General features: G+C 37.7%; 1 protein-coding gene across 1 annotated transcript in view; it reads left to right on the top strand.

The window, feature by feature from the left end:
* The window catches only part of LOC150104427 (adhesion G protein-coupled receptor G2-like), a 107897-nt gene that overhangs the window by 47829 nt on the left and 44269 nt on the right, over nt 1-15799 (top strand). The window contains exon 3 of the mRNA XM_090396480.1: nt 11453-11547. Within this exon, the coding sequence (XP_090252606.1) occupies nt 11516-11547 (32 nt within the window). The 5' untranslated portion in view covers nt 11453-11515. The remainder of the gene's footprint in view (nt 1-11452; nt 11548-15799) is intronic.

Below are 15799 nucleotides of genomic sequence, written 5' to 3'. Positions count from 1 at the left end.
TCCTTCCTTCTTCTCTTTTTGCTCCTTATCCCAAATGCTATTAGAGTATTCGAGGGCTAGGGGTGAATCTTTCCTATTTTGCTGTGTCATTTCATCTTATGCACTATTGTGAGGCACCAACCCGTCTGGCCAGCGCGATGCTATAAGGCCAAATACCTCCCCATGAGGACAATGATGAATAAAATAGGAAAATTACATACTGGCTCATCCATCGCTCAGCATAAAAAGGGACGCATCCTGGTCTTAGGCAGAGGGTCTAGGTCCAAAAATATGCTACAGCCTCCACCTGCTACAATGAGTCCACCTACATTGCATAATGATAGAAGGATATTAGTAGGAACATATAATTGAAGATCTCTACGGGATGATGATAGATTGGAAGAACTGATGAAAGAATTGGAACATATAAAATGGGATGTTGTGGGCCTTTCAGAGATAAGAAGGAAAGAAGAAACTCTCATGCGTTTAAAAGATGGACATCTACTCTACAACTCTGAATGTGACAGAAACTCAACTGGTGGTGTAGGATTCCTAATAAATAAAACAATCAAGAACAGCTGAACTAACTCTCTTCATAAATAAAAGATACCAACTGAAAATTATACAAGTATATGCCCCAACTACGGACCATCCAGCTGAAGAGATAGAAGATTTCTATGAAACATTAGAATCCACATTAAATAATTCTAGATAATTATAATGGGTGACTTTAATGCCAAGATTGGAAGCAGAGATGACCAACTGAACTCCATCAGTAAATTTGGATTTGGACAGAGGAATGAAAGAGGAGAAAGACTTATTGAATTTGCAAAAGAAAATAACCTCTTTATTATGAACAGATTTTTCAAGAAGAAAATCAACTGAAAATGGACTTGGAGAAACCCAAATGGACAAACTTACAATGAAATAGACTTCATCCTCTCCAACAGAAGATATATAATAAATAATACCAAAGTGCTTAATAGATTTAATACAGGAAGTGACCACAGACTAGTACGGGCAAAAGTATGGATCAACAAAAAATGGGAACGGAATAAGAAAAAAGTTCAATTTAGTGAATCTACAAAACCTCTACCACAATAAAAGCTGTTATAGAGAATCGCTCAAAAATGAACTAAAAAAGTTAAACACAGCTACTATCATTGATGATACTAATAAAATATTAACAAAATCTATCTTGAATTGTGCACTAGAAATAGGAGGTGTAAAAAGGCACCAAAGAGTGGAAAAACTAAGATAGGAAACCTTAGATCTGATGAAGAAAAGAAGAGATAAAAGAGATTTGAATGACACCAATAAAATAGAATATGCGAAAATTTGTAAAACTATACGTAAAAGGATGAAACATGAACTTAGATCATATAATACTATGAAAATTAAAGAAACAATAGAAAACAATAGTAATATGAAGGTCCTAAGACGAACATTATCAGTTGGAAAAAAGGAAATAGCTGCTGTAAGAGGAAAAAAATGGTGAACTTATAAAAAAAAATAGAGATACGATAATCAAAAGAATTCAGGAATTTTATACTGAACTCTATGAAGACAAAGACTGGGACATCCAAGAATCATCTATGGATAACTTGAGTGAGGAAGAACATGATGCCCCTGAGATCTTACAAGGTGAAGTGGAAATGGCACTGCGGGAAATGAAGAATGGAAAGGCCCCAGGAGAAACTGGTATTATGGTAGATTTCTTAAAACTAGGAGGAAGCCCTGTCATCAAGAAGCTGACTAAACTCTTTAATAAATGCCTAAAACAGAGAAAAATCCCAAAAAATTGGAACAGTTCACTTCTAATATTAATTTTTAAAAAGGGCAATAAGGAAGAAATTAAAAACTACCTATAAGCCTACTCCCCACCATATATAAAGTTTTCACAAAAATTATAAATGATAGAATAAAATCTAAACTGGAGGGATTGCAATCCTGTGAACAAGCTGGATTTAGAAAAAATTACAATACTTTGGACCATGTTCACACATTAAGACAGCTCATTGAAAATTCAATTGAATGCAATAAACCCTTATGTCTGGCCTATATAGACTATGAAAAGGCATTTGATTCAGTTAAAACATCTGCAACACTAAAAGCACTTGAAACCCAGGGAACTGAGAAACCATATATTGAAACACTAAAACATATTTACAATAATGCAACTTCTGTAATTAAATTATATAAAAACAGTGAAAAGTTCCCAATACAAAAAGGCATCCGACAAGGCGACACCATATCTCCCAAATTATTTACAGCTGCACTAGAGGAAGTCTTGATTGGGAAACAAAAGGAATAAACATAAATGGAGAAATGCTACATCGTCTGAATTTTGCAGATGATAATTGTCCTAATAGCAGATAATCTAGAAGAAAGGTTAAATCAGCTAAATGAAGCCTCCAGAGTAATTGGATTAAAAATAAATAGAGAAAAAAACAAAAATAATGATGAATAAATAGATTAACCATAGAACTGTCAAAGTTGAAAACCATGAAATAGAACCAGTTAATTCATTTGTATATTTGAGCCAATTGTTATCCTTTGAGGAATGCCAAAGAAAAGAGATTGAACAAAGAATTCACCTTGGATGGATGGCTTATGGAAAAATGAGAGACATATTCAGAAGTGACATCCTATGAATCTAAAAAGGAAAGCTTTCGACCAGTGCATACTTCCTGTCCTAACATTATGGAGGAGATACATGGACTTTAACAGAAGCCCTAAACAAAAAGCTGAGAACAACACAATATCGCATGGAAAGAAGTATGCTAAAAATAACATTGCGAGATAGGAAGACAAATACCTGGATAAGATCTCAAACAGGTGTCATGGATATTGTAAAATACATTAAACAGGCTAAGTGGAGATGGGCTGGCCATATTGCCAGATGCAGAGATGGACTAGAAAAACAACAGAGTGGAGACCAATGGATGGAACAAGACAAAGAGGAAAACCGAGAAGAAGGTGGAGGGATGAACTGAAACAAATTGCAGGAGTGAGATAGATGGGAGAGGCAGAAAACAGAGTGATCTGGAAAATCATGGGGGAGACCTTTGTCCATCGGTGGACAGAACCAAAAGGTTGAAGAAGATGGAATGATAAGATAACAACTGGAAGTAAAGAAAATGAGTTTCTTGAGTTTTTCAGGAATAACCACCTCAGGGTCTTGAATTTGGTAATCTCATCAGAGGATGTAATTATAAACGAGGTGTCAAATCATGCACCAATTGGTGAGCGTGACCATGAGGTGATTACTTGGGTGGTTGCCAGCAGTGTCAGGACCTCTGTGAGAAAAGGGTATATGTGGAACTACAAGGGAGGTGATTATGAAGAGCTCAGGAGACAGCTTGTGGATGTAGCATGGAATGAGGAGTTAGCTGGACAAGAGATCAATGCAGCTTGGGGGATTTTTGAGAACTATCTAGTAGATGCAATGTCTAAATGTATTCCAAGGGTGAGAAGGTTAAATGAGGTAGGTGTGAAATGGATGAATAAAGAGATTAAGCATGCGATACAGAGAAAAAGAGCATTATGGAGGCAGCATAAGAGAAGTGTAAATAACTAATTCCACGAGGATTACATTGACCAGGCAAGGAGGGTGACTTGGTTGGTGAGGGTAACTAAAGTAAAGTATGAACAGCAGTTAGCTAACGAAGCCAAAAAGAATCCTAAGGAGTTCTTTTGATAGGTAGCCAGCAAAAGAAAGAATGATTATGGAAAGATTACATTGATTGGAGAAAATGATATAAAGACAGCTGTTGCAGAATGTGTGCTGGAGATACTTAATAAGCAGTTCATAAAGGTCTTTCAATCTTGTGAATGTGACTTCATGGAGACATTGAGAGCAGTTGATGATGTGGAAGAGAGACTGACTGTAAGTGAGCAAGAGGTATGTGGGGAGTTGAGCAAACTAGATGTTATTAAGGCTCTAGGACTTGATAATATATCACCACATATTCTGAAGGAAAGTGCCAGTGAGCTGACGCCGCCTTGACATATTTTTTTAATACAAGTCTTGCACTCGGTCAAGTCCCGAAGGAGGGCAAGATTGTGCCACTTCATAAAGGAGGTAATCGAACTCAAGCATTAAACTATAGGCCTATCTGTGTGTCAGATGTTGTGGTTAAGTTGTTGGAGAAGCTTGTGAGAACTAGGATCCAGAGTTGAGTTGACTACAATGGTGTTATCTTTGATGGACAGCATGGATTTGCTAAAGGGAGGTCATGTTTTAGTAATCCACTTACTTATTACAATAAAGTGACTGCTTCCTTGGACAGAGCTGAAGGATACACAGTAATAAACTTAGATTTCTCAAAGGCTTTTGATAGATTACCACATGATAAGTTGATATTCAAACTAGAGCAGATGGGGTTGGATATTAAATTAGTGCAGTGGATTGGAGACTGGCTATCTTATAGGTATCAACAAGTTGTGTATGGGGGAGCGATATCCAGGAAAAGGAAAGTCAGTAGTGGTTTACCTCAGGAGTTTGTTTTAGGGCCATTACTGTTTAACTTGTATATTAATGATATTAGTGAAGATTTGGATGGAGATATTCTGCAGATTATGCAAAGTTGGGACGAACCATGAAGAGTAGAGAAGATGTTGTGACCTTACAGGAAGACTTGAATAAATTGAGTGATTGGGCACGGAAATGGGGATGCGAGTTCAATGTTGCAAAATGTAAGGTTTTAAAATTTGGAAAACAAAGATGGGCTGGAAAATTTATGCTTTGCGAGGATATAATGTCGTAAGTGGAGGAAATAAGAGATCTGGGGGTGATAATGGATAAGGATCTGAAATTTAGGGAACACATAGCCAAAATTGTGAAGACAAAACAAAGGCTTCTGGGGAATGATGTGGAGGACATTGATTTGAAGAAGTATGGAGATTCTTGTTCCATTGTATAATGCTTTGATTAGGCCACACATGGACTACTGTGCCCAGATTTTTCACCTGGATATCAGAAGGATGATGAGATGTTGGAAACGGTCCAGAGGCAACTGACTAAGGTAGTTTCTAACCTCTGGAATGTCGAGTATGAGGAAAGATTGAGAAGATGCAATTTGCAGATTCTGGTGGACAGGAGGAAGAGGAGAAATATCATAGAGACCTACAAGTTGGTAAATGGTAGTTATAGGATCAATGCTGTAGAGGTTCTACAGAAAATAGTGGGAGATCAGGGGAAAACCATAGGTCATGCCTGGAAACTGTATAAAGAAGGTGTGAGTAGGGGAGTAAGAAACAGGGTTTTTTTCATGCAGAGGGTGTATAATTGGAATGCCTTGCCTGAGAGTGTGGTGTCTGCAGAGAATTTGAGTTTGCTGAAAGCACGGTATGAAGAGCTGTGTGTATGATAAAAGGACCTCCCAGATGAGTCTTTGAATCCATGGGGTCTTGGGTAATAATAAATATCAACTTATCAGTCTTTTATTTATTTAGGCTGAAAATGTAGAGGAAAACTGTTTCTTTTCCAGTATGAAGCTAGTTTTGTGATCTAGTGTGAAACTGGAGATTTAAGCTAAAGTGCACATGCACATTCTTTTCAGATATCACGGAGGCTAAGCAGTCACTGTTTGTGGGTTATTTTAAGATAGGAATGAGAACATGAGTTCCATTTAGAGAGGAGAAAGAGTAGTAATAGGATACATTCTGAGACCAATAGATTTATTTGGTATTTATTTATTTCAAGTGGTGTGTGACCATCGGAAGATAAAAATCTAGAAGAGAGCCCTCTAATATTGTTGTTTTAAAAGAAAGAATAAACATTTGCTGAAGTTTTGGAAATAGAAAATTCCAATACTAGTTTTGGTGTAGTGCTTGTTTATTTAACCCAGTATTTTTTTCTTTTCATCAGATGAAACTGAAGAGAGAGACCATCTTGTTTTAATCAGAAAGTTCTTTTTCTTCTAAACAGTGTTCTTCATGATTGTATGATTATGTCTGCTCAGTGGAGAATTTGAAGGTCAGTGGAACTAATAGTTTTTGAGAGCATATATGGAGTGAGGTCAAAGTGGCCAGGATAGGATATTTGGTTGGGGTGTTGCTATAAGCTAGGAAGCATAGAGAGTGAAGAGAAGTAAATGATGTCTAGGCAGTTGAACTTGGTGAGTACAAAAAGAATGATCATTGTGGGATATTTGAACTTATTTTTATTATTACGGCCTACTCCAAGGAGTCCTTAGACTCATCAAGGGAGGCTCAACATCATGTCAAGAACAACTATTCAACATTCACACAGAATCTATCATACTTTACCTTGAACTCATTTACAGTCATTGCACCCACAACAGACTGGCAGCTTATTCCACTCATTTACCACTCTCTGAGTAAAAAACCTAGCTCTAACACCCTTGCTAACCACACTCTTAACCAGCTTCCATGGATGGCCCCAAGTCCTCCCACTACCAGTCCTATTCCTCAAAAATATCCTCTGAATTAATCTTATAGAAACCCTTCAGTAATTTGAATGTCTCAATCATATCACCCCTTTTCCGACTATCAACCAATTTCTGCAGCCCACAAATCTTCATCCTGTTCTCATAAGGTTCATTCCATAGTTATTATCTTGGTCACTCGTTTCTGGATCCTCTCCACCTCCTCCCCATCGACAAGAAACCCTGGCACCCATATCTGGGCACAGTAGTCGAGATGGGGTTTTATCATGGCTCAATACAGAGGAACAATAACCTGTTTGTCTCTGCTCGTTAAAGTGTTTTTCAGCAACCAAGTGATTTGATGAGCTGATTTTGCCACCTTTGCGATGTGTCCCCAAAACTTCAACTCCCTATCCACCAACACTCCCAAATCCCTGGCCTCGTCAATCTCCTCTGCTGGAGTACAGTTCCACCAATGTGATATACGGCTGCTAATCTTTTCACACCAAAATGGAAAACCTTACATATTTCCACATTAAATTGACATCCATTCTCCATATCCCAGTCCTCCAAACTATCCAAATCATCCTGCAAAATTTTGACATCCTTTGCATTCACTATTGCTCTATCTAAGTTCCTCTCAGATCCTTTCCTAACAATAGCGGTCCAAGAACAGATCCCTGCGGCACACCACTAGTCACAGGCCGTCTTTTGGACTCTACTCCTGAATAAACCACTCTCTGATATCTCTCCATCAACCACCCTCCTATCCATCTCAACAACCCTATATCCATTCTCATATGCTGCAGTTTACTGATTAGAATTCCATGTGGTATCCTATCAAAGGCTTTAGCAAGGTCCAGTAGAATCACTGTAAACCTGTTACCGTTATCCAGTTTAGCCGTCACTGTGTTATAAAACAGTGAGCAAGTTATTGAGGCATGATCTACCCTTCACAAAACTATGCTGTCCCCATAGAGTATCTCATTTTCATCTATCCAATCCTGTATTTTCCTCTTGACTATTTTCTCCAAGATCTTGACAACAATTCCTGATATGCTGATCAGCTGGTAATTTTCAACAGTAGTCTTCGAACCTCCTTTATGCAGTGGAACTATTTTCACCTCTTCCCCTTGGGACTAACCCAGACCCGAGACTCAAATTAAACAAAATGGTCAAAGGCACTGACAATTCTTTAGCCGCTTCTCGTACGACACGAGCTGGTATACCATCCAATCCTGCAGATGAATTGACATTGAGGTTTTGTAATAGACTATTCACCTCCACTTCATTCACCACAATTCCCGAATAAGCTGTTGGTTCTTCCATTTCTGCAATGTCACCACCTGGATGACATACTCTTGCAAAGTGCTCACTCAGTAATTCTACTATATCAACTGATTCGGTTACCTCCCTACTATCAGCATTCTTTAAAATCAATCTGCTGTATACATTTTTTCTTTTACTTGCAACATATTGAAAAAACTGTTTGGGATTCTCTTTAGCCTGCATGGCTAATGTTCTTTCATAATCCACTTTTGCATTTCTTACCACACTTGTTACCCTTCTAGCCTGGGCTTTATACCGTTCATGTGCCTGCAGGTCACCTTTCTCCTTAAATTCTTCCAACAGTTGTTTATTTTCCAGCTCCAACTTAATGGTGTTATTCATCCATTTAATCCCTACTTGATTTATTGTTCAGACTCTATGTATACAGTCAGCCATTGCCTCCTGCAAAAACTTCTTAACCACCTCCCATGGACTATCAACATCCAGTCCTTGCAGTTTTACATGCCATGGCACTGAACCAATCAAACTCCTAAGCTTGTCATACTTACCAGCCCGATAATTCCACATGTACCCTGTTTTAATTGTAAATTCCACACCTTTAGCCACCCCCAAGTCAAGATCCTATGATCACTCTCATCAATTGGTGGCAATGTGGTCATATTCGTTACAACCAAATCCTCAGATGCAATTACTAGGTCAAGCACTCTCTGACCCCTAGTATTTTCTATTACATGCTGTCGTAGATAGTTATCCCTTAATAACTGCAAAAAACCCAATTCTTTCCTCCCAATGTGTCCTCTCCTCCCTTCAATTAATGTTACCATAGTTGAAATCTCCCATAATAATTACCCTCCTTTTACTCATTTCTTCTATTTGCATACTATCTCCACCATCTTTTCCATCACCTGGTCTATAGCAGCACCCGATTTTATATTTTGTTCTGCTAGTCACAATCTCACACCAAATAGCCTCAAATTAGCACTTTTCACTATCCTGCAATACAACTTCAATTCTCCTTGGCTGCAGTTCATCAGCTATCATCAATAACACCCCCCCCCCCATTTTATTCTCTCTGTCCCTCCTAAACACACTATAACCTACACATTCTATCCCACTAACTATATCCTCTTCCATCAGCCATATTTCACTAATGCCAATAACCTTTGGTCTGGAAGTGCCAACCAAGGCCAAAAATTCTTCCTTCTTGTTCCTAATACTCCTAGCATTAGTATACATGAATTGCAGACCCCCGTTAGCCCCATACCTACCTTGATGCCTTATACTAACTATCCCATTCTGATTTGTTGTCCTTATTCACTCAGGCATATTATACTCATTCATACACTCAACTGCCTCCCTAAGGTCTGCATATCTACTTTCCCCCCTTAATAAATCTAGTTTCCCTGATTCTTTCAAGAGTCCTTACACCGAATCCATTCAAATACAAACCATCCATCTTGTATAGATCCTTTTGCCCATCGAACTCACTCCACACATCCACAAATTCCACAGTACTCATCCTGCATAACCCATGCATAAAGTCATTTGCAATTATGACCCTCCTTTTAAACTCTTCACTGTCATACTGCGTAAAAAGACTAATCATCCTAACTCTCACTCTTCTCTTTTTGCTACCTCAAACAATTCATTCAGGTCCTCTATCATTTCCATTTTATCTCCTTTCAAATCATTTGTACCTGCCACCACTATCATTTCTTTCACCCTTTGCTTTTGCTCCCTAATAGACTCGCTTATATCCTTAATGGTCACACCAGGTTGGTACGATTTTGTCAAATTCTCTACCATCACACCTCCTACTAATGAATCTCCATGCAGCACTCGCTTCTTCATTTTGTTTACGTTCATAATCATACTCTTAATTTTCCTATCATACTTTTTTTTATTGGCTGATACACTCAGTAGACATTTGTGCATACGCTCTAGCTGCCGCTTTGCTCTATGTATCGCTCCGCTCAACAGCGTGATCTCACTCATTGCATCTATCTCATCTTTTTTATTGTCTGTTAAACCATTATTTGCTCTGTATTAATACCTTCATTCACACTTTCTACATTCTCGCCCTCACAGCTCTCTGGTACAACCTCGCAATTTCTTATCATATCGCTATTTTCTACATTCTGAAATTTGAAAAATATCACGCTCCCGACCTGAAACAAACTTTAATTCCTCGTTTTCCTTACATTTTCTACACACATTCACTGCATTATCATCATCTAACCATACTCCAACCACTCTTCACAAAGCATACATTTCGCAGATAGTACATTGTATAATCTCCTTTATGTTACAGTTATTGAACAAAGATGGCGAACCATTATTACTAGCCACCATTTTCCTTCTTACCAGAGCCATGTGCACTCTTCTATCATATTTTATCAAATCAATAATTGAAATAACACCAAAAACACACAAACAGACATACTAAGATACGAAAAGCAAACAAAACTACGTAATATTCAAGCAAAATTATCAATGTTAACTTAAAATAACACTTATCTTATTAGGAGCTCTCAAATGGATTTTGGTATTCTTGAGGGATAAATGTCTTAGGTAATATGTAGTAGAAGGAATATGACATTCAAGAGGTTTAGATTTAGTCATAATATCATATCAGAAGATCTGATTATAACCAAGATGGCATATCAACTCTGGGTTGGAGAGAGTGCTCATGTGCTACAGAGTGCTCAGATGATACAAAACTAGTAAGAATGGTGAGGAATCAATCAGATGTCAAGGACTTGAATAGATTGTATGTGTAGGCAGGTGAGTGAAACTATTGGTTCAATTTTGCAAAGTGTAAGATTCTGAAATTTGCTAAGCAGCAATGGGAAGCAAAGTATTTACTTAGTGGAGAAATTTTGAAGGAAGTAAGAGATTAGAGACTTAGAAGTGGTGGTAGACAGTTATCTGAAGTTTAGGGATTGCATTGCACAAGTTGCAAAGTCATTACATCAGATTATGGCATTGATGTGGAGGAACTTAACATGCAGAAGTAGATTATTTAGTTTATTAGACACATATTCACAAGTATAAATATTTTTTTTTTATTATTGCAAATATTTCAACTAGAAACTAACTGGTCATCTTTATCAGTGCATCAGCCTAATCAGTTTTTGATCAGTTCTCGTATGAAATATTATGCACAGATTTGTCTCCCTGGTTTTCATGCTGAAGATATGTTTGAATGGGTCTAGAGAAGACTAAGGTGGTAGCTGGTCTTTGGGATGTGGGATATGAAGCTAGTTTGAGGGAATGCAATTTGCAAAGCCTCGTGGATATGAGATGAGAGGTGGGGGGGATACAATTAAGACATTTGAGTTGGTAAGGGGTTGTTACCAGGTTAATGCTGAGGAAATTTTTTATAGAATGGAAGATGGATATAGATCAAGACCAACTGCAAACTGTAATGCAAGGATGTAAGGATCAGAGTTTTTGCACTTAGTGGTTGGTAAGTGGAATACATTACTTGACTGTGGTGAATCCAGACATACTGAATGAGCTTAGAGGCACAGTTTGATATGCTTTGTGCATAACAGTGTGTTGTACCTTATACAATGAGTTTTTTTTTACTTTCTGTTGATATCTGACCAGAAATTATTAACATAATAAGAATAATGAAATACAGGTAATACTTCAGAAAATGGAGAACTATAACTTTCCTCAAAGTGATTTATTGTATGGTAATTATTAATGACTAATTAAATTTTGATTTGAGATTTCATTCTATTTTTGAATATGTCTCTGTTAATCCTTTTTTCCTCTACCCCCAGAATATCAGCAATTTAGCATCTACTGTGAATAATGTATTGAAAGTAAATAGCAAGATCCTCTTCATGGTTCAGAATAAAATAAATGCTTCTAGCAGGCAAGTTGACTAAACATTCACTTTAGTTTGAAATGCTATTATTTATACATTATTAACATAACACTTCTAGTGAATCACAAGACATGGCATGAAGTTGTGACTAGCATAATGCTCATTATGCTGTCTTTCATTTTTGGGTCATTTTCCAAATTCACTTCAACCTCTCTGATAATGTATATCTCTCTTCATTAAAGTAACATATGTTAGTTGTTATCCTATTTCTTATTTATTCCTTATAAATTTATTTTAGAAATTGCAGAGAATTATCAACATTTGAAAAAAACAGGGTTATAATTTATGGCATTGATTTGAGTCGTTTTTTGTATGTGTTCCCAAAGATATTGACTAAGTGGTTAGCATATCCACTCTCCAGCCAAAAGGCTGCAGATTCAAATCCCACCATGGGTATAGATGTTTGTGAAAATACTGGTGGTGGTGGGTAGTAGATGGCGTTGGTGTAGATGATGATGGTAGTTGCAGTTCATTGTATAGTTGGTGGATTGAGTGGCAGAGACAGTTGTAGAATAAGTGCTCTCCCTATATGAGTCTTTGGAATTCCTGGAGGGGTCACATAATAATAAGTGAAACAAGGTTGACTGAAGATGATATATTGACATAGAAATGGAGAGATACAAAATCTTTTTGGATGGAATTATATCCATAATGGGTCATCATCATCTTCCTTATACCCTCTTTTACCTTGCGGTGTTGAGGGTTCATTGATCATCGGACCTTACTCCGTTTACAGGATAAGGTGGTCAGCCTTATGCCCTAGTGTATCCTATGGCCTGTAGTGTTGAGTTCTCAAGGCCAGTTTGCCTGCTTTGTGGGATGAAAAACCCCAGAATAAACTGGGGAAAAACCCTGCTGTCCACACCCAGGACTGGCTAACTTGGCTATGGCTGAGGAAGATCCTTCAGCTCCTCACGTCACCGACGGGAATCGAACCTAGGACACTCCTTCCCCAGGCATATGGTTGCGAAGCGCATTGCCACTAGGCTAACCGCGCGGACTGGAAAAAGATTCCAATGAATGGAAATCTTATCAAGCAGAAAGCACTTAAAATCTTCGAGCATTTAAGGAATATTAGAGATTCTTCTGCAGGGCTAGAGGATCATTCATTTAGTGCAAGTAAAGGATGGTTTGATTTTCCACTTCCACCTATAATGGGTGGAAGTGGAAAATATCTAATAGGATGTTATCAGAGGCCTGGGTATGTAAAGGGCACAAACATTTAGACAGATTGTTTAAGCATGTAAAAGGAAGGTGATTCTAATGGGATTAACAGTAAGAATTTGGATTGAAAGGAGGACATAATTTATAGAAACAAAAGAAAGGAAATCTGTTAGTTTCTGAGGGATTAAGTAGCATGTGATGATGAGAGCAACATGGGGTTATATTGTGTATTAGATTTGGTGATATTCTCATATGCTGTTGATGTGAATGAGGTATTGATATTGCTGCTAATTGGCTGGAGTGATCATGAGGTTCGGGTGGTAGTCAGAAGTAAGGATTACTGTCAGGAGGAGATATGTGTAGAATTATTATTATTATTACCCGAGACCCCATTCAATCAGACTCATCTAGGAGGTTCTTTTATTATACACACAGCTCATCATACTGTGCTTTAAACACACTCAAATTCTCTGCAGACACCACACAGAAAATAGTGAGAGATCAGGGGAAAACCAGAGGTCATCCCTGGAAACTGTATAAAGAGGGTGTGAGTAGGGGAGTGAGAAGCAGGTTTTTTTCATGCAGAATTGTGAATGATTAGAATGCTTTTCCTGAGAGTGTGGTGTCTACAGAGAATTTGAGTATTATTACCCAAGACCCCATGAGTCTTTGACTCCATGGGGTCTTGGGTAATAATAATAATAAAGAGGCAGAACCACTTCCTTATCCTTACATGTCAAGGTTTGTTCATGTTGGAGGTTTAATGGAATATTATCAGCACTGTGAAAGGATTAAAACTAATTTTAATGCTTCCAATATTTCGTCTCCATCACAGAGACATCTTCAGGGATTACAAAAACCTTTTTGTAACAGCACACTAATACAATACAATAGTGAGTGAAACTAAATTCCTATCTAGGTAGTGTGCCCTCTATGGACATTATCAGGTGGCCTAGGATGTAAAGAGTGATCTCTGATTATTAATGTTTCCCAAATTTTGGCAAGTTTAATTCAACCGTATTTGTTTAAATTAGGTTGATTCCTGAGTGCAGATGCAGATTCAAAGAACAATCTTTCTTTTTTGAATTTTCTATGGTGGAGCATGGTGGTTTTTTTCCAGGAGATCCTGTGGGTTGTATCCAAAACATCGTCTGCAAGGACTACCAGGAGGTGGTGAGAGGAGGGGGGAACCCATGGCAGTTCCCTCTCTCTGTTTGTAGATTTTGTTCTTCCAAGAAAATTAACCATAATCGTGATTGGAGATGTATGACTTGTGTTCTTCTAACCAGATGGTTGTGATCTCTGCCTGTCTGTCCCGAGTAAGCCCTTTTACGGGCTCAAGGTACTCTATATACTCCGGGCATTGAGAGAGAGGAGGGAGCTGATCTTTGGAGGAACTGATAAGGGTAGCAAGTTTACGGTGGGGCTTAAAAGCTGTATGGAGGTTGTATGATTTTAATGAGCTGGCTATTTTTTCTGATGTATCATGGATGTAAGGTATGGTGATGGCATTTCTAAAGTCCTTCTGAAGAGATGGATGGGGAATGGGGAAGAACTGGATTATTTTTTTAATTCTGTAGTCACTGTAGCCATTGGAAAGGAAGGTGTTGTGTATATGTTTGAGTTCAGTTGAAAGGACAGTTTGACTGGAACAAAGATTGTGAGCTCTATTGGTTATAATTTTAATAATGTCATATTGTTGAGAAGGGTGGTGGTAGGAGAGTTTGTGAATGTATCTGCCTGTATGAGTAGGTTTTCTATATACAAAGAAAGATAGGTTACCATTAGGAAGGCGTTAGATTCCTTCCTCAGTCACCTCAGTAGTCTGGGTCATGAGGCCAAATAGAGAACACATCATCTACATATCTTAGCCAGATAGAAGTTTTTAGAAGGGAAGAGTCTATGGCTTGTTTTTCAAAATTTTCCATGTAAAAATTGGCAAGAGGTAGTGAGAGGAGGGGAGGGGAACCCATGGCAGTTTCCTCTATCTGTTTGTAGATTTTGTTCTTCCAAGAAAACTAACCAGAATTGATGGCAAAGGAAAAGAGCTCTAAGATATCAGAAGGAAAAATGTTTTTTTTAAGAGTGTTAAGGTGTAAATTAGGGGAATATTGGTAAACAATGAGATGATGTCAAAGCTGACCAATATGTCTGTATTATTTAAATTAAGATTTTCAATTAAGTTTTTAAAGTGGGTAGAGTTTTTTTACATAAGATGTGGTAAGACCAGTGAGGGGGGTCAAAGAGTTAGTTAGCTGCTCTGACAATTTATAGCAAGGTGCATTGGTGGCATCTACTATAGGTCTTAGGGGAAACTATAGGTCTTAAGCCTCAACATGGATGTCAAGGTTTGTTTGAACAATCACAATTATCCTCTGAGTTGTATTTGCAACTTTTGCTACGTGACCTTTGAACTTCAAATCCTATCCATCATTATGCCAAGATCCCTAGCCTCATCAGTTCCTTGCAGCATAACCCTACTATTATAATATACCACTGGAAATCTCATCATACCAGAGTGCATAACTTTATACTTATTAACATTAAACTGATAGCCATTTTCATTCACCCTTATTTGCAGCCTATTCAAATCATTTTGTAAGTTCATTCACTGGGTAATAGAAGCATCAGTGATTGTTCTGTCTTTCTTTGCATCATTGGCAAACAATTGCACATCTCCTGTTAGATCCTTCCTAAATTGAATATCCATACATTCCATATATAAATTGTCATTAATGTATGGATACAACAATGGCCCAAGAACTGAACCCTGAAGTACACCACTGGCCACCTTAAATCCATCAGATTCACACCCACCATATACCACTTTTTGATATCTTTCTATCAACATACACTAATCTAAGTCCAGAATTTATATTCCAATCCCATATTCCCCAATTTATGCAACAGCCTTTCGTGTGGTATATCAAATGCCTTAGCAAAATCCAACAGTATCACAGTGTATACATTCCCTCTATCTAACTCATAACATTGCTATAAAATATGAGCAAATTGCAAAAACATGACCTTCCTATAGTAAACCCATTCTACTCTTTGCAGAATATAACTTGTTTTC

The sequence above is a fragment of the Typopeltis vanoorti genome, chromosome 8 (assembly GCF_054136105.1).
Source record: "Typopeltis vanoorti isolate ZY-2024b chromosome 8, IOZ_Tvanoo_1.0, whole genome shotgun sequence".
Lineage (NCBI taxonomy): Eukaryota > Metazoa > Arthropoda > Arachnida > Uropygi > Thelyphonidae > Typopeltis > Typopeltis vanoorti.
This window is presented reverse-complemented; position numbering and strand designations above follow the sequence as displayed.